Genomic DNA, 18,365 nt, shown 5'->3' on the forward strand with positions numbered 1-18,365 from the left:
GTGGGCTTACCGCATGCCTTCCGGGCCTTGGACGGGCCTGCATTATCAGGCCCATCCACCGAAGCTCCGTCTCTCGCGTGTTGCAGCGACATGGTTGACAACTGACAAGCTTTTCGGAACGTTTCTCAAAACAGATCCACTTTGCGTGCTCAAAGCTTCCGGTGTTTGCAGAGCGTTCTGCCCGGTTGCAATCAACTGTTGTGCTGTTTTCAGCGGAGGACCGGTGAAACAGGTGATGTGGGATCGGGGGGTGAGACTCTGGTTCGCCGGTTGAGCCGGGGTGGCCGGACTTTATGAAGAAGCTGGACGCTAGCGATGTTCAGCGAGCCTGGACTGGGCCCCAGATAGGCGGCATAGTTGTCATTGGAGGGAAGTTAGGGGGAAATTTGACCGATCCACCGGTTCCACCCGGTCCGGGTTTGCCGGGTCGTGATCCTTGAGCCACCCGACGGCCATTTTGAACAAGAGGCTTTGGGCGGGAAAGACGGGATTCTGAATCTGCGTCTGAGTTGCTGATTATCTGGCGAGTACGACAGTTTTGGGCGTTTCTAGTTACATACTTGATCGGGTAGTCTGCTGAATGTTGGGATGCGGTACCCATAAACCTGGCTTCTGTCCCGACACACTCGTTATCGACGATCTTTTGGTGGGTGTTGGTGCTCCAATGTCTTCCAACAGCCTCGAGGAGGTCCGCAGATCGGATTTGATATCTGAGGCTCAAAGAATTGCCAAAGAATTCGAGTTCCCTGCGGAAGATGTTCGCCGTGCAACTACCCACTTCTTGAAGCAGCTTAGTAAGTCCTTCAACCACCCACGGCCAGAAATGGTCATTACTCGAGCAACACCAACTAACACGAATCAGATGAGGGCCTTCAGAAGGACGGCACATCAATGTGCCAGATCCCATCGTATGTCACCAAGCTACCAAACGGCTCTGAAAAGGGCGTCTGCTTGGCCATCGACTTGGGAGGAACCAACTTGAGAGTATGCTCGGTTGAGTTGCATGGAGACTCAAGTTATACTCTCACGCAGTCAAAGGTGACTATTCCGCGTCATCTCATGCTGGCGCCAAGATATAAGGATCTGTTCAGATTCATAGCGCTGCAAACTAAAGCTTTTATGGAAAAGCATCATGCATCGGACCTCGAGAGTTGGGAAACTCTCGTGAAGGACGGTGGCCTCACGGATGAGCTGAGACGCTCGCATTCCAAGAGTCTGGGGTTTACTTTCAGCTTCACCTTCGACCAGCACGCACTCAATAAAGGCGAGTTGCTGTACTGGACAAAGTCTTTCGACATACCTGATGCTGTTGGGCGGGATCCCTGTGCCATGCTCCAAGAAGCTCTCGACGAGCAAGAACTTCCATTGCTGGTAACTGCGCTTGCAAACGACACTGTCGGAACATTGGCAGCGCGTGCTTACACCTCTCCCGGGAGGTCAAGTACCGTTGTTGGCGCCATTTTTGGAACGGGCACAAATGGCGCGTACATGGAACGCCTCTCCCGGATTACGAAGCTCCATTCTCGCCAAGGAACCTCGAAGTACGAGCCTGACGCAATGATGGCTCTGAATACGGAGTGGGGTGGATTCGACAACAAGCTGGAAGTGCTGCCGACAACAAGATTCGACCGAGAGCTTGACCAAGAATCAGTCAACCCAGACGATCAACATTTCGAGAAGCGCATCTCCGGCATGTATCTCGGCGAGCTGCTGAGGCGGATACTGGTCCACCTTCTCAGTTCACACAAAGAGGCCTTCGACATGGAAGTAGCACCCGAGTCTGCTGTTCATGTCGCCGACAGTATCGACAGCTCGTTGCTGTCTTCAGTTGTGAAGGACTCAACCGAGAGCTTGGAAATTGCACGTGAACAGATCTCGACAATACTCTGCGCCACAAATGTATCGATGTCAGATGCACGAGCTATCAGGATCCTCTCCGAGGCAATTGGACTTCGCGCCGCGAGACTGTCATCGGTTGCCATCGCGGGTGTTGCGCTGCAGTCCGGAAGGCTCGTCTCGAAGGCGACCGTCAAATCAACTGCAGCACCGTGGGGCATGGGCATTCATATCCTGGCCCCTTTGTTCTACGGCATGAGAAGTGCTTGGCAGGTGCTGGCCAAGTGGTTCCGCATCAAAGTTCATATCAAGTTTCCAGCCAAAGATTCATCACCGACGTACCCGGAGTCAGAGCATGAAGCAGGTGCGGTCTCTCACGATGCGGAAGAAGGCGTCATTGACATTGGCGTCGATGGTTCTCTAATCGAGCATTTCCCAAACTTTGAGGAAAACATCAGAGTAGCTTTGCGGGAAGTACCTGAGATCGGCGGTGAAGGCGAGAAGCGTATCAAGATCGGCATGGCAAGAGATGGCAGTGGTGTTGGCGCTGCATTAATCGCATGGGCGGCAAGGACATGATCATTTGGGGACTCGGTGAATAAAAATAACTAATCAATTTTCGGTGCTAGGTAATAGAAAAACTTACCTGAAATCGCACCGCTTCCACGGCTCATATTCTGAGAGATGATTCACTGCTTCACGCAGTTGCCAAACCTTGACTATTTAACTAGTGAACGGTGAACATAATCCATTCCCTGAAGCTTCCACCCTCAATATTTCGTAACGCAACACAAGGGAACAGCAACATCAATGCCAATAAGTCCACCATCGACTGTTACATAACTATTGAAATCGACCAATCATGCGTTTCCGATCCTGGGCGGCTGTCGTGGTCAGCTCGACATTCGCACACCTCTCTTCGGCGCACATGATGATGTCTGATCCACCACCCTTGAAAGCCAAGATCAACCCAAACACCGCCGAAGGAAATGTCGACTACAGCTACACAAACCCTCTATCATCGAGCGGATCCGATTACCCTTGTAAAGGCCACTTGAGCGTGCTGGGCACCTCAGAAGCAGATCCCGTCGCTACCTGGAACGCTGGCGAGGATCACACGATCACTCTTTCAGGCCATACCACCCACAATGGTGGTTCATGCCAGGTTTCTATGTCTGCGGATGGCGGCAACACCTTCAAAGTCCTTCGAAGCGTCATTGGTGGCTGCCCTGCCGGGGATGGCTACCAGATTTCATTCACTCTGCCTGACGATACTCCCTCATCCGATCAAGCCATCTTGGCCTGGTCATGGTTCAACAATCTGGGCAACAGAGAGATGTACATGAATTGTGCTATCATCAAAATTGGGAACGGCGGAAGCGGCAACAACTTTCGAGCCCAACCAGACATCTTTCGCGCCAATGTTGGCAACGGATGCAGAACCGTCGACAACGCAGACGTTATGATCCCAAATCCCGGATCCAACGTTGAGCTTGTCAGCTCCAACGCAGTTCCACCAACGGGTGATTGCGAATCTGTTCCTGGTGCTCAAGAACCGGGCGGATCTGACTCCAACTCTGGCTCTGGCTCAAGCTCAGGGTGTGGTTCTGGGCAGGTTTCTGGGGTTGGTGAAGATGGGAATGGCGAGGACGGGAAGCTGTACAAACCTGGCAACGATTGGCCACAGGGGTTCAATTGCAACAACGGGAGGACAGTTGCAGTGGGCCCTCGGCAAGCATTTCTCTTATTTGGGGGTCTGATCGTCGCCCTTGGCCTGCATGCAGCGCTACGACTGTTGGGGGGCTAGCTTCATGTGAGAGCAAAAAGGGTCTCTGAATTACTGGTGAAAATGCAGCTTTCATAGTAACAGAAACGCATTAGTGAATATCATTCTGTGAGTTTCACCACTTATTCTTCACTCTTGTTGGTTGGTCTTTGCCGCAATGCGATGTTTATGATGAGAGAATGAGAGTCAGTGTTACCAACGGCTGACATCATCATGCACCAGTCTGATGTTTTTGGTCTTTACGGGGCAAGCTCCGACGCCGCAAACCAATACTCTTCCAACAGTCACGTGGCTCCGTGCCATTCGCCCAGGCTGCGCACTCGTTTCCTCGCGCCATGACAGTGTCTACAGAATATACTTCAAGCCCAGCAACAGTTGCTTTGGCGGCCTGAATGAACAACAACGCAAGCAACCGCTGAAGAACATGCAGCCGTTGCGCCCGCTGCTGCCGGCGCAAGATAGTGCTGCCGAACCAGCAAAATTCGATAATCTCCCGAGGGAAAGACCTCGGCCGGTGCAAGCTGCCTGCAACGCATGCCGTAAGCGCAAATCAAGGGTACGTTGTCTCTGAGCTACACGACCTGAGAAGTGCCTCGGAATGCTCATATAACCTGCAGTGTACTGGAGAGAGGCCCACGTGCAGTGTGTGTCTTTACCGGCGCAGCTCCTGCGAATACACCACGCGACCTGGTGAATCTCGACAGCAGGCCACTAGTCGGAAACACAATGAAGTGCAAGGCCGAGCTACGATCCACGAGCAAGTCTTAGCACTATTGAAAAACTTACCGGAAGAGGCTGCCCAGGATGTGTTCCAGAGGATCAGATCCGGGGCCGATGCCGCGACTATTGTGAACCATGTCGAGGCTGGAGATCTGTTGCTTCAGATGGCTATCGCACCCGAAACGCGGCTACGATATGACTTCCCCTACCGTTCCGAAATGCCTGAGATTTATGTCCAAAACAATCCTTATTTGAATTCGTTCATCTACGAAGCGGCATCGCTGTATCCTGCGCATGGGCAAGGGAGGCCTTCGCATGCCACCGCTGGCGGGTCGCAGGAACTCCAAAGTGTCTACACCAAACCGTTTCACGCAGCACGAGTTGTCGAGCCCCGATTATCCGACGCCAAGATATCATGGTGGACTAACGTATGCGATGACGATTCACTCATGCGAGACCTCCTCAGGGCCTTGTTCAGGTGCGAATATCAATTTTCTGCGGCGTTTCAGAAAGACCTGTTCCTCGAAGACTTGGTCGCACAAAAGCAAGACTTTTGCTCTTCACTACTTGTCAACATAACCCTTGCGTATGCCTGTGTATGTTGATTACGCCCTCCACTCGCAGCCGACGCAACTAACTAGGCATAGGTCTGCTATCAACAGTTTTCGAACCGCGTCGAGTATTGGAACCCCAATACGCTTGGGTACCGCTTTCTTGCAGAAGCCAAGCGTCTCTGGGAACTACAGGCCTCTGAACCACGGTTGACTACTATACAAGCTGGCATCCTTTTCAGCGTTTTCCACAATCTGTGTGGTCTAGATGAGCTTGGTCAGCCGTACAGGATTCACAGCGTGACTTTGGCACGCAGGCTGCGTCTCTTCTCTAAAAGCTCATGTGGAAATAATGACTCGAAACGAAAGGGTTGGGCGTACACCGCTTAGGCTCTTTACAACTGGGAAACGTAAGTACACTAACCCAAGATTTTGTGATAGTCTCTAAACGTTACAGGCTGGTTTCATTCTCCTTCATGATACCGCCTTTAGTCAAAGAGCCTCCGGACTGGCCATTACCCGACCCGACAAGAGAGGGCGGGTGGTATGGCGAGATCTGGCTCCAATACCCATTGGTTCCAGGCCTTCAACCAACTCACTTTGGTCACATCTTTCGAACGAGAGCCAAGTTTAGAGTCATCATGAATGAGTACTGCGACGCAGCATTTTCTCCAAATGGAATCATTAGTCTCGATAAAGCCAATAGGCTTCATGAGAAATTGAAAAGGTGGTATAGTGACTTGCCAGAGCCACTTAAGCCCAAGACGATCGCACTTCCAGGTCACTTTCAACTGCAGTAAGTGCCCAGCCCGGAGGCAACGCTACTTCTCTGCCACCCCTCGTGATCTATGGACAGAAAAAAGTGGACATTCTGATAATTGGTCATCGCAGCATATACTACTACCATTTGCTACTTATGATCTACGAACCCTTACTTGCCGCCAGCAAAGGTCGCGACGCGACCTTGCAAAAGGTCGTTGCCGACGCGAAGAAATATCTCCAAACCTTGATCCGCCTTTACTATCTCCGGCACGGCTATGAAGCTATGGACCTATTTCTCGTGATACCCCTCATGCTCACCGGATACGACTGCATCAATGCGATATCGGAAGAGAAGTCTGAACATCAGATCGAAATCCTGCGGTCCACACTTATTCTAGTTGCAAAAGGGTTGCAGAACCAGCGCCGGAATCACTACTTGGCTGGAGCACTGTTTCGAGTTATCAGAGGGCGGATGCGCCCGCAAGAGGTGGCCCTTTTGAGAAGTTCGATGACTTTTGACGACGACCAGGAGATGGAGAAACACGACATGGTGCAGGCGGTGCGCAGTCACTGGCCAGTCGGCATTGTCAAGAAGCAGGAGGAAGTGGATGATCACATTCTGACACATCTTGTTGAGAGTTACGGGTCGTTAAACTTGGAGGAGACAGCACGGTGATGAACTCCGGGCGTGGCTCGCGTTGCAAGTATTCGTTCCAGTTTGATAGTGTGAATAGTTTCACTGTATCCCAACTCTCTCCGGAGTTGAAGACGCACAGATTGTGTTAGAACACCTGAGCCAATATTTAACTGAGATGACGGAAGACCGCGGACCACTTACTACCTATGTTAAGGTCCTCCCTATTTCTTTCTGTCCATGTTTAAGTTGCCCATGCGTCGGAGGGCCGGGCAGTAGCATCAGAATCTCAAAAACGGCGTCAGAATCAAAAGCAGTAATTGCAAAATCGCACCTTCACTGGGTAATTAGACAAAACATCAAAAAGTGAGGTCGAGCCCGGGTTCGAACCGGGGTTGCCGGAAGTTTTGATACGATCAAAATCCGGAGTGATAACCACTACACTACACAACCGAGTGGTTCATGACCCAATTTGGGCTAACCATATGCATGTATGCTCACTGCCGGGCCCCACATGACCACCTCATGAGTCATCGTTCCATTCCCCTCTGCACACCAAATCTGTGTCTGGCTTTTTGTTTCCCATGTTGAAGAAAACCCCCTTTACTATTTTCGTCTTTATTGGCCATTGTCCGCTTTCTATGGGTTCCCGGACGATGCGCAGTACATCACGGGAGTGAGAGCCCACCAGCTCGGTTTTCGTAACCCATATCTCTGAGCCCAATGGGCTTTTGGCTCATCATTTCCCGGGAGATGTCCCGCCTAAAATTACAGCGGTTCCCCGTCAGCTCGTCCAAATTTGGCGTAACCCCCCACTGTTGCGGTCGCCTCTGATCACTGAAGGATGAACAAGCTTCTCCGCAAACTTCCCCGCGATTTGATGTCTCCCTTTCTCGGCGTTGATGCCGATCCTACACACCACGACTGCTGAAATCGGCGTCAAACATTTCTTTCGGCCCGCTACCTATCCCGGCTCCGATCATGGCTTCAACTGGCCGCGTTGATCCGAGCAAGTGTCTTGAAGGCCTGTTCGGGACCTTTTGGCCGGTTAATAAAGTGATATGTCACGCTCCGGCTTGTCTCTCAAGCTTTCCCTCTGATTTTCCACCATTCACGGCTTGATCCTCTTGCCATTGTTGCATCGCTACGGCTGAGATGAAGGTAACTGCTCAGATAATACTGTATTGTTACGTGCCCTCAATGCTGACACGATGAAACCAAAGTTGACATCTTTCCTCACCTTGTCTCTGGCAGGTCTCCTGACCTCGCCATGCGTCGCAACAGTGGCCGACATACCAGGAGCATTCGGGCCAGTCTACCCGCTCACTCCGTCACCCGCAGGTGATATCTCCAAGTTTCTCAAGAGCCGCCCCAGCGACTTTGTGCACCCCGGAATCTGGCATACCCATGAAGACCTCGAACGTATCCGGAATGGTGTACTTGAGGGCAAAGACCCATGGAAGTCCACCTTTGATGTATTCAGCAACGACAGCTACAGCCAGGCCTCCTACCAGATGAAAGGACCCAAGGCGGTGCTCTCACGTGGAAGGACAAGCAATCACACCAGCTTCACTTCTGACTCTCGTGCGGCATGGCAGAATGCGCTGATGTGGTACATCACCCGCGACGAGGCGCACTGGAACCGGAGCACCACGATCCTAGACAGCTGGGGCTCTACGCTTGTCGATATTATTGGTACGGATCGATCTCTGCTGATCGGTTTAGAGGGCGACCTGTTCGTGAATGCGGCGGAGATTATGCGTTGGGAAGGCAACTGGACTGAGGCCGGGGCTAAGTGGCAAGGCGGCTCGGGGTTCAGCATCCAGTTGTACTGGCTCTTCTCGCGGCAATCTGTCGCTATTGGGCAGGCTAACTATGGGATGGCGAGTATCAAGGCTCTGCTGAGCTTCGCAGTGTACCTGGACGACGTTACGCTCTACAACTATGCCATCAATGAGTACCTGAACAACCCTTGCGCGGGCTTGTACTCCATGTTCGACCAGAAGACCGGACAATCATCCGAGTCCGGTCGTGATCAGAGTACATGCCCCAGACATCTTTTCCAGGACGATTTGAATGACTGACATATCCTAGGCCACACCATGACAGGCATTGGTTGGGCCGCCACGGCTGCCCGAGTTGCGCAAAGTCAGGGGTCAGACTTGTACAGTCAAGGTGATAACCTGATCCTCAAAGGAGCCGAGTACACAGCAAAGTTCAATTTGAATGAGACGGTGGAGTATGACCCAAAGTGGTTCCGCTGCGAGGCGGTCCTCGTCGGCGGGCCTTGGGCTGCCATCTCGCAGGAGAAGCGGGGTGTCACAGCGGACAACCCAATGTGGGACATTGTCTATTACCAGTACGTGGTGAAGAGAGGACTGAAGGCCCCGTGGACGACGAAGGCGAAACAGACTGCAGGACCTGAGGGGCCTTTGAGCAGAGTTGACCATCCGAGCTGGGGCGGCCTCATCTGGGCTTACTGAAAAGATTTAAAGATGTACATATGAGATAAGAACTGCATAATTGTTGGTACCTTACCGGAGAAAAACAAGCTGCTTCTTCCATTCGTGTCCCATGGAGCTTATAACTTCATCGATTCAGAAATCATGGGGTTCTGGTTGGAAAGTCATGCATGAAACCTTCACCAGCCATAATCACACGGCTTATTCCCAGCAGATTGTGTAATATTTGCTGAAGACAACACTGTCCGATTATGTCAAACATACTTGCAAGGTTTGTTGATTGAATATGTACGAATGGGAACAGGCGTGCACTCCTGATAACCCAACTATGAGACGTGGAATAAGGTAAAGAAAGTGATGTGAATGAGTGAATAGAAAATAAGCCGTCCACAGCCAACTCGTGTGCCAGAAAAACAACGTTCGTTCCTACTCGCGTCTGTAGAGGAGAGTTCCGAATCCAAGTTGATCATAACCACCGCTGTTCGGACCATAGTCACCACCGCCACCCTCAGCACCACCAGCGTCCTTGTTGACGAGGTCGCGCATCTGTCCGCTCCACGAAGCGTTCAAGCCTTTGATAGAGTCGTAATGGGCATAGATGAGCTCCCAGATGGGTCGAAGACCGCCGCGACCGGCTTCACTAATGACCGTAGCCGTCCCGTGGCTGTTTGTGAAATTTGCGAAGGGGACATCGTATCCGAGGTTGTACTTGGCCACGTACTCCGCACTGGGTTCGTGTTAGCCAGCGCCCACTTCGATCTAAACGTCAAAACTTACCCTGCAAGAATCCTGTTGTCGAGGTATCCGAATAAGTCATCTCCCTGGTTGTATGACTGCTGGGCAAAGACGCCAAGGAATGCAAAGTCGAGCAGAGCGTGTCCCTGGTCTCTGCCGGCCTCCTGTCCCTGACCCAAGGGCTTCTTGGAGCCGGCTTCCTCGTGAATCTTCCAGATAGCATTCTCGATCTGACCGTTGCCAGCCCCATTCTTGAAGTAGTCGACCGCCTCGTTGTACATGGTGACGTTGTCCGAGAGGATTCCGATGGCCTGCATGGTACACATGTTGGCCAAGTCCCAGTTCGCCCAGTAGTGATCGATCGCGGCGCCGTTGTGTCTGACAAAGAAGTCGTGGTTCATCGGGTAGAAGACGTTGGTCAACATGCTGGACAGAGCATCCAAGCCCTTCCATCCGCTCCAGTCGCGGAGAAGCTCACCCGCGTTGGCAAGTTGGTAACCGTAGATGCCACTCGCGAGGAACTTGTCCGAGGACCCCCAGATGCGGAGCAAAGTGCTGCTCCAGGCGTCAAGGATACGACCAGCAGCCTCCGCGTGGGTCTCGTTGCCGCTGATCTTCCAGTGGACGGCATTGGCGTAAGCGGCGGCTGCATCGCGGAAGAGTAGGGAATAGTTGTCCGTGCAGTCGCTGCCGGAGCCGCGGCAGAGCGTCTCTACCGGTCGAGGGGTGTAGTCGGCGATGGCGCGGACGGCGAGCTTGTCCCAGCCGGTTGTTAATGGCGCGCGGTTGGCTTTCAGGAAGCCGTTGATGCGTTCAAAGTCCTTGGCGGTGTGAAGGAGACCCGGGTGGGCGAAGGCTTTCTGGGCGTTGACATCGCGAGTGACACATGCACTCGCCAGCGAGGCCAGGGCGAGGGCCCAAGAAAGGAAAGTGAAGTGAATGTTGAACCTCATCTTGCCGGATGACAGGGGTAAACTGTGGGGTTCAACAACCTGAACGACTTGTGGTGGTGAAGTCGCTCATTACCAAAAGGGAAGACGAAGAAAGACCTTTATCTATCCTCAGTCCCTTTCGGGCATTGAATTCCACGCTGCGTCTCGAAAAATGAGAAATGATGGAGATGTCGTAAACGCCCCGCCCGGGACTTTTCCCGCCCTGTTCGTTCGGCAGACAATTTCCATGGTGAAGCAGAGTACCGGATGGTTTTCGCATCTCAGTTGAAGAAAACCATGGGAATTTTGATTGTTTCCCTACTAGGCCGTGAAAGTCTATCGCATCCGAGATTTAAGGGGTGTGTCAGCTGAAGGCAAGGTTTAGGAGGTGGGCCGGGGTAAGGTCCCACTGCCGATCCCGTTCGGCCCTCCTGAACTTCATTTAACACCGGAGCCGGCCCCGGACAATGGCCCGGTGTGTGGAAAGCTTGACTGTTCGTGAGTGGTTGTTTTCGGGTGCTCTCCGAAGAAAACACCACTTCACACCCAATGAGATGAGATTGCTGTCCTCGACGAATAGAAAGTGATCATCAGTTCTAGCTAGCAACGTGTTGCTCACGAAGGTGTGGCTCTGTACATGCGTTCTCAGGTCGCAATATCTTGAATAAGTTGACGATGACACGAAATGCCCATGGGACTTCAACACCTTTCACCGACGGAATGTTGGCTTTATCTCCGCCATGTTGTCGTCCTTCAGCTACGTACGATCACCCCATCTTCTTTTTCTCATTTTAGCTAAAGGAAAACACGAAGTCAGACTCTAAGTGACCTGCCTATCCACGGATACCAATTTGTGTGTGTCTGCTCTGCTGAATGCTCTGTTGCTCCCAGTCAATTCAGCCACAAGATAACTTCATTCTAAGCAAATGCTTCCGAGTAATATCGCCGCGATATTTGGATTGGCGGTAGTAACTATCATTCCACGATACACAGGCTGGTTAGCGCATATTGACTCTAACAGTCTAACCGGCACATGCTTCTAAAAGAGCCATCGAGTCAGCGCTAGTGCACAGCCACCTCCACGAAGACAGCCATGAGGTGCCATTGCTACTTGCCTCTCACCTGCCCATTTTTAGCCTTTCTAAACTGGTTCGAGGCAAGCTCGTCCCAAGTTTAGTGAGGGAAGGCCGGCAATTGCCCTTGTTTATCAATGCCTTTGGGGTACGTATTGCCTACTGCGCCTGAGACAGCCTACTGGCAGACGTCATCTGAGCGTCCTGTCGCGTCTGAATCCAGTGCCAGCGCATCAACAAGACTGGTTGATCAGATCTCATCGACATGCAGCGCAACCTCATCTTTTCCTAGGGTCTCAGTGCATCTGCTTCATCCTCAGTTCCTCAGATTCATCACATCTCTTGTGAGCAGCGTCTCATGGGCTCCGTTGCTGCTGCCAAGCGCTTGCTCGCTCGCAACCCCTTAAACAGATTCCTCCCGCCGCTCAACTTCATCACTCTTCACTATGCATACTTCATTATCGTCTGTCTTCTGTCGTCGGTCATCTTCTGGGCCTCATCCGATGCTGAGTTCAAGGTGAGCTACACCGATAGCCTCTTCCTCGTGGTATCTGCCATGACCGAAGCTGGCCTCAACACCGTCAACCTCAGCCAATTGACGACGTGGCAACAAACAATCCTGTTCCTTCTGCTGCTACTCGGAAGCACGATATGGGTTTCCATTTGGACTATCTTGGCACGCAAGCACGTTTTTGAGAAACGCTTCGATGAAATCGTCCGAGCAGAGCGCGCCCGCAAACTCAGCCGCCAAGGCAGCACGATATCTCTGGCATTGCCACGGCTGCCATTGACTCTGCCAAAGCTCCAGCTCGCACTTTCTTTCGGAAAGGCCCAGACTGTACCGCCTCCAGATCAGCCTTTCGAAGGGACTGGAAGCCGAATTCCAGAGACGCACCCTCCTCCAGATTATCAGGACTCAGACACCACCGAAGGTCCGCCGCAGTTCCGACGGGCCATGTCGACGCCACACGTGAACACGAGAGACAAGAACACGCCCAAGGATGTTGAAGATGTTGCAGACTCCCAAAACCCAGGTCATATTACGTTCGACGACACACCACACCCAAATGCCACGCAGGCCACCTCGACTGGTGTTTCTGTGCAAGGCGATGGAGTGGCTCTTCCATCAAGGAGGCCTGCCAAGGCTCCCACGGACTCGGCCGATATCGACCTCGACGCTCGACACTTCTTGAAGCACCGTTCAGCTAGTCGCAATGGTCAATTCCACGACCTCACCAGCGCAGAGCGTGATCATCTTGGCGGCTGCGAGTACCGTGCTCTGAAGGTTCTTGCCACCATCGTGCCCGCCTATTTCTTCATGTGGCAATTTTTAACATCCCTTGCCCTCGGAGCCTGGATGAACAATTACATGCCCAATACGGCAAGGGCCAATGGTATCAATCCATGGTGGCTTGGCATCTTCAACGCAGTGTCGGCTTTCAACAACTCGGGCATGTCACTGCTGGACGCCAATATGATTCCCTTTCAAGAGGCATACTATGTCTTGATTACGATGGGACTGTTGATTCTGGCCGGAAACACCGCATACCCGCTATTCCTACGTCTCATCATCTGGGGTATGCTTCGGATCCTGAATCTGGCGACGCCGCAAGAGGCCTTCGCCGATCTTAAGGCCACTTTGGAATTTATCCTGAAGTACCCTCGTCGGGTTTACACAAATCTCTTCCCATCCAGAGCGTCTTGGTGGCTATTTTTCATGCTTCTATGGCTTAACTCTGTGGACTGGGTTGCCTTTGAGCTTCTCAATATTGGCAACTCGGTTATCGAGAAGATCCCGACCGGGTCCCGTATCCTTGATGGCTTATTCCAAGCCCTAGGTAAGCTTGACCATCTTCAGAAGCTCCATTCAAGATGTGGAGAGACATGAACTAATCATGCTATTAGCCGTACGGTCTGGTGGCTTCTACGTCGTACCCATATCGGGGCTTTTCATCGGACTTCAACTACTCTATGTCATCATGATGTACATCTCCGTTTATCCCGTGGTAATTACCATGCGTCACTCCAACGTTTACGAGGAGCGGTCACTCGGCATCTACAGTGACGATATGGAATCGACTTCAGAGCCCGACCCAGAGGCAGGTGTACCGCTACTACCCATGGGAAGCCGTCCGCCAACTTTAGCCCGCACCACTAGCTTCGGTGCAGCATCTGCCCACCCTTCAGTTCTAGCTCGCCGGCTGAGTCGCTCTGGACCGGTATCTGATGCGCGACGTGCTTTCAAGAGCACCTTCATGAGCTTCCATGGCGTTGGTGTGGCGCCTCCAAAACCTGGGGCACCTGGCATCCCGGGGCCCGATCAGCCTCGACCAGAGAGCCGCATAAGTTTCATCAGTCAGCAAGTGCGTGGACAGCTCGCACACGACCTTTGGTGGTTGGTCCTGGCGACGTTAATCATCACCATCATTGAAACATCCAGGTTCATCAAGGACCCCGTCACGTTCTCCGTTTTCAACATCATCTTCGAGGTTGTGTCGGCCTATGGTTGCGTCGGGATTTCAGTGGGCCTGCCAACTGACGCCTTCAGCTTTTGCGGCGCCTGGCATACGGGAAGCAAGCTCATATTGTGTCTTGTCATGCTTCGTGGAAGGCACCGAGGGCTGCCGGTTGCACTTGACCATGCAGTGCGGCTCCCAGGTCGTCAGCTTCATCGCGACGAGGAGGAAGATCACCAGATTCGGAGGAGTAGGACAATTGAAATTGAGAGGTAGGGCGACTTCCTCTGATAGATGACGTATGATTAGAATATGAACCTATAGTATCAATGACTTTACATGAATCAACTCAATAGCTGAGAACTCTTCATATCCATGATGATGATGATGCGAAAGCAGTGTGCACATTGACCGAAACGACGGGATATGTATTGGATAATATCATCTAGGAAAGTTAAGTGAGAAAACCGCGAAGTACAATGCTCGCTAGATACGAACCAAGCAATGCGTTGCAGCCGAACCAATTGCCCAAATCAATGAATACCACCAAATGCCGAGAGCCCAGAGCACTGAACACCACACATGATGAAATGCCAGATGCATGAAAAATGATAAAGATGCTGGAAATGTAGCGTATCACACGGGAAATTCATGCAAAATGTCGTTGAGAATATGTATCATCATCACGTAGGCAGAGCGATGCGGCCTTGGCGAAGTCGGGCATAGAGAGTCGTTCCGGCTTTACCAATGGGCACGCTCACGCCGTGAATGACCTTGAAGATGTCAGAACACATTGCAAGGCGAGTGACTGAGAGAAAACTTACCACACTGCAAATGATCAAAAACCAGATGACAATCAACATGGTATCGCCAAGCTTCTTCGCATCCGCCCGCTGACCGTCCTCATCCGTCAACGTCTCAAGGAACTCAAGGCCGACGTAGAGATAGAAGATGGCAGAGATGCCGATCGGCCCAAAATACCCAACGAACAAAGCCTGCCCGGGGCCACGGATCTGGCGGATGTAGCGGTGCAGGCCCAGGATGACAGGCAAACGCCTGAGCAGCAGGACAAGCACACCCAGCGCGAAGAGACGGCCCGGGCCGATCAACTCAGACGTCCAGAAGCTCTCCCAAGGACACACGGCGCCGAGCCACATGAAGATGGCCATGTTGAGCATCATGTCCACAGCGGGCTGGATGGGGTCGTTGAGCGTCTCGAGGCGGAACCAGTCGTTCCACGTGAAGGCGTTGCCGGCAATGAAGCACGCCAGCACGTCGTCGCTGCCGACCATGCCGCAGGTGCCGAGGATGAAGATGGCCATGCCGATGGGGAAGAGCAGGAAGCTCTCGCGCTCGACGTACTTGTAGCGCTCGGCCCAGTGGAGCAGCTTCTGCGCGAGCCAGCCGACGACCCAGCCGTAGAAGACGCTCATCAGCACGACGTAGATGCAGGTCTGGCCGAAGAAGAGGCGGATGGCCGCGGCGAAGCCGCCCTCGCCCGATACGGGGTTGCCGTCGCTTTCGGTGTACTTGATGAGATACAGCGCCAGGAAGAGGAAGGGGTACCCGAGGCCGTCATTGGCTCCGGACTCGGCGACGATGATCTGCTGCAGGTCCTCTGGGACGTTCTCGTCGGCGAAGCGTCCCTTTACGATGGTGGTGGAGAGGACTGGGTCAGTTGGGGTGACGCATGCTGCGATGGCGAGGGCGTGGACGAGGGGCAGGTCTGGGACGAGCAGCCAGACGACGCCGCTTGTGAAGGCCCACATACCGATCATACCGGGGCCGAGAAGCAGTGAGAGGGACTTCCACTCCTTGCGCAGGTAGCGACTTGGGAGTTGCACGCCGGCGAGGACCAGCTGGACACCGAGAACCAGGCGGCTGAAGTCGAGGGTGACGGAGGCGACGGCATCTTCGGACACGGCATATTCGCCGGGCTTGATCCATTTGGCGACATGAGTGAAGGTGACACCTCCGAGGAGGGAGACCACTTGAGTTGAGGGTTAGTTAATAACTTCCAACCTAAAGTCGTAATTTGCTTGATACCAAAATCGGGAGATAGCCGCAAAGGAGTCTCAGATGCCTTGACTTACGAGCTTCAGACAGGTAGCATGTTTCCTTGATGAGGTACGAGAAGGTGCCGAACAGAACGAGCCAGCCGCCGAGAACGCTGATGACGACGTTGAAGTTCGTTACGGCGGACCAGTCCATGTCTCTCGCCAACGGTACGGATCGGCTCACGTCTGGGTCGGAAGGCCTTGGGATGGACAACGGGGTCGGGGTGCTCGGGTCGCGGGAACATGAAATGAAAATGCCTCACGGTCTAGGGTCTGGTTGTCGTCGTTGTTGGCAAATACCAAGGAAAAGCAGGCTATCCTCTTCAAACGTATACGGGAAACCACACTCACGCGGGGAAACAGGGGAAAGAAAGGACACAAATCGACACCGCTTGAGAGACAACGACAACGACAGGCACTTTGGTCGCAGAGGGGGGCATGGGACGAGAAATGACGGAGACGGGAGTGTCACTTCACCAAATCTGGGGCAGCACGTGCATCGCCTCCTTCACGGTACTTGCGGCTCGAGATATCCATACTTGGCATGCGGTGCGGGCGGTGTAGGCGCCGTTGGTGAAAGGGGAGGCAACCCGGGTCCGGGTAGATTCGACGCGTGAGACCTTAGTTCAGACGGCCTGCAATGAGGTATTTTGAGTCTTGGCACTACGCGGTGGGTCGGACATCTGTAGCGGGCGCTCAACTCGCGCCAAGCCAAGGTCATCCTGACCACCCAGACTGGGCGGCATGTGCCACATCCCCCAGCCTAGTCTGTGCATCTATGCGGGGTTATGTATTTATCAATGTTGCCGCGGAGAGCGCCTGATGAAGCCTGCCTGCTAACTTCGATCAAAGTGTCGCAGAGTGCACCATTCTGGTATCGAAGGCTTGGATTTTGGTGTTGATAAGTAACTCAACTTCAACTAAAAATGTTGCTATCGCTGGAGTCAGTCGAAGTACACAATGCTTGAGCTAGGTAATGTCATCTGAATCACCATATCAGGGCGTTTGGATAAAAGCTGCAGAAGACGGAGATGATAAAGAAATGAATAAGTTTACTCAAATACCTTATTGAAGAAATGCTCAGAGCTACAAATTTTTTCAAGATGCCTAGGTGCGTCCACAATGTTCATCGCTGATCATCTGAGCACTATGTTACCAGACCACGCGTTTCTTCCTCATCGCCCATTTGGGCTGACCTGGGGCCGAAACGAGAGAGTCTCGCAAGTTCAATCGAGGTGGTCACAAAACTACGGATTACGCGCCCGCCAGACCCCTTTTGCATTCTGAGGGCCATCTTCCGGTATAAGTCAGAGTGTCGGTTTCCAGTTTCCACTGCGTCTTTGGTATTAGCCGAGCCTTTCTCTTTGTAAGATCAAGCTGGAACGTGGCCGACTTACATATGAAGAGACAAAAGAATTTCAGAATGATCGGGAACCATACGGCAACTGCCACTAACTGACCAAATGCCCATTTCGTAATGTTGAGGTCGCCTTCGGAGCTCTTCCTCAGGACCCCAAGAAATACGCTCATCTCTATAACTGCAAGGATGCAGAGTGCGAAAGTGAACAACTCGATCAGTGCCCAGAGGTAGCGATGGATCGCTTGCGGATTGACTCTCATACCTTTCCGCGACTCTGCAGTCTTGCGAAAAGATGGACGACGTCTCCCAATTCTTGCAATAATGTGGCGGGCAGCTTTGAGCGCACGCCGAATCAGTAGATGCAAGGTATTCGCGGCCGGTATGTTCCGTAAAGTAGGGTAGATGGCGTGAATAGCCCAGTCCAGTATTAGAACAACTGAGATATAATATACAGGAAACGGGTACTTCGAGTTAAATGGGAAAAATTGGCCGGGTTCTTTGATGGGATTCAGGGCGATTTGCTTATATTTCTGACAGAATGTTCGAGGTCCCGGGTGCTGTCCGCAGCCTTTCAGATCTACCGCAGCCTTCTGGAAGTGAGGAAGCAAGGAATCTGGGTCCATATCTTTCGGGAGATGCGTAAGAAAGACCATGATGAAGTTGATAATCACAAAGAGCAACATATACCACCAACTGGTCCCTGATGCGTGAAGGACTAGTTGAATAAGCAGAAGTGGATACGATCCGGCCGCAACAACTCCCCTCAGGATGGTGTCATTGGTGATCCAGGATATGACAGTGGAAATGTTCGCCAATCCGGTGCCCTTATTGCCGAGAAAGGTTGCGACTGCAGCACTAGCTGTAACAGGCTAGGCCTGTCACATGGGATGCTCTCGGCTATGTTCGGCACTGAGTAAGACATCAAGGGATAGGATATCAAGGGATAGGACATCAGGGTCGAAGATAAAAGGACATGTAGATGCAGCTGAGATGAACAAGAA

The 18,365-nt window shown here is 52.5% G+C and overlaps 5 protein-coding genes and 1 non-coding gene across 6 annotated transcripts; 3 read left to right on the forward strand and 3 right to left on the reverse strand.

Moving 5' to 3' along the window:
- Nucleotides 1–664: 664 nt before the first annotated feature.
- COL26b_013712 (uncharacterized protein) lies at nucleotides 665–2,415 on the forward strand (the record flags this gene model as incomplete). Its single annotated transcript, XM_053186305.1, has 3 exons — nucleotides 665–794; nucleotides 863–984; nucleotides 1,033–2,415. The coding sequence occupies 3 exons, from the start codon at nucleotides 665–667 to the stop codon at nucleotides 2,413–2,415; spliced, it is 1,635 nt and encodes a 544-aa protein (XP_053029753.1).
- A 4,243-nt stretch (nucleotides 2,416–6,658) lies between these two features.
- On the reverse strand, nucleotides 6,659–6,742 carry COL26b_013713. Its single transcript has one exon. It is a non-coding gene; the product is annotated as a tRNA-Gln (tRNA).
- Nucleotides 6,743–7,500: 758 nt separating this feature from the next.
- Nucleotides 7,501–8,772, forward strand: COL26b_013714 (uncharacterized protein; the record flags this gene model as incomplete). Its single annotated transcript, XM_053186306.1, has 2 exons — nucleotides 7,501–8,329; nucleotides 8,384–8,772. 2 exons carry the CDS (start codon nucleotides 7,501–7,503, stop codon nucleotides 8,770–8,772), a joined length of 1,218 nt encoding a protein of 405 aa, XP_053029754.1.
- Nucleotides 8,773–9,177: 405 nt separating this feature from the next.
- On the reverse strand, nucleotides 9,178–10,439 carry COL26b_013715 (uncharacterized protein; the record flags this gene model as incomplete). Its single annotated transcript, XM_053186307.1, has 2 exons — nucleotides 9,178–9,478; nucleotides 9,529–10,439. 2 exons carry the CDS (start codon nucleotides 10,437–10,439, stop codon nucleotides 9,178–9,180), a joined length of 1,212 nt encoding a protein of 403 aa, XP_053029755.1.
- A 1,410-nt stretch (nucleotides 10,440–11,849) lies between these two features.
- Nucleotides 11,850–13,384, forward strand: COL26b_013716 (uncharacterized protein; the record flags this gene model as incomplete). Its single annotated transcript, XM_053186308.1, has 2 exons — nucleotides 11,850–13,329; nucleotides 13,350–13,384. The coding sequence occupies 2 exons, from the start codon at nucleotides 11,850–11,852 to the stop codon at nucleotides 13,382–13,384; spliced, it is 1,515 nt and encodes a 504-aa protein (XP_053029756.1).
- A 1,246-nt stretch (nucleotides 13,385–14,630) lies between these two features.
- On the reverse strand, nucleotides 14,631–16,158 carry COL26b_013717 (uncharacterized protein; the record flags this gene model as incomplete). The annotated part of the gene is made up of 3 exons (XM_053186309.1): nucleotides 14,631–14,720; nucleotides 14,772–15,937; nucleotides 16,041–16,158. The coding sequence occupies 3 exons, from the start codon at nucleotides 16,156–16,158 to the stop codon at nucleotides 14,631–14,633; spliced, it is 1,374 nt and encodes a 457-aa protein (XP_053029757.1).
- Between the last annotated feature and the right edge of the window lie 2,207 nt (nucleotides 16,159–18,365).

The sequence above is a fragment of the Colletotrichum chrysophilum genome (assembly GCF_026319265.1).
Source record: "Colletotrichum chrysophilum strain AFK26 chromosome Unknown scaffold_250, whole genome shotgun sequence".
Taxonomy (NCBI): domain Eukaryota; kingdom Fungi; phylum Ascomycota; class Sordariomycetes; order Glomerellales; family Glomerellaceae; genus Colletotrichum; species Colletotrichum chrysophilum.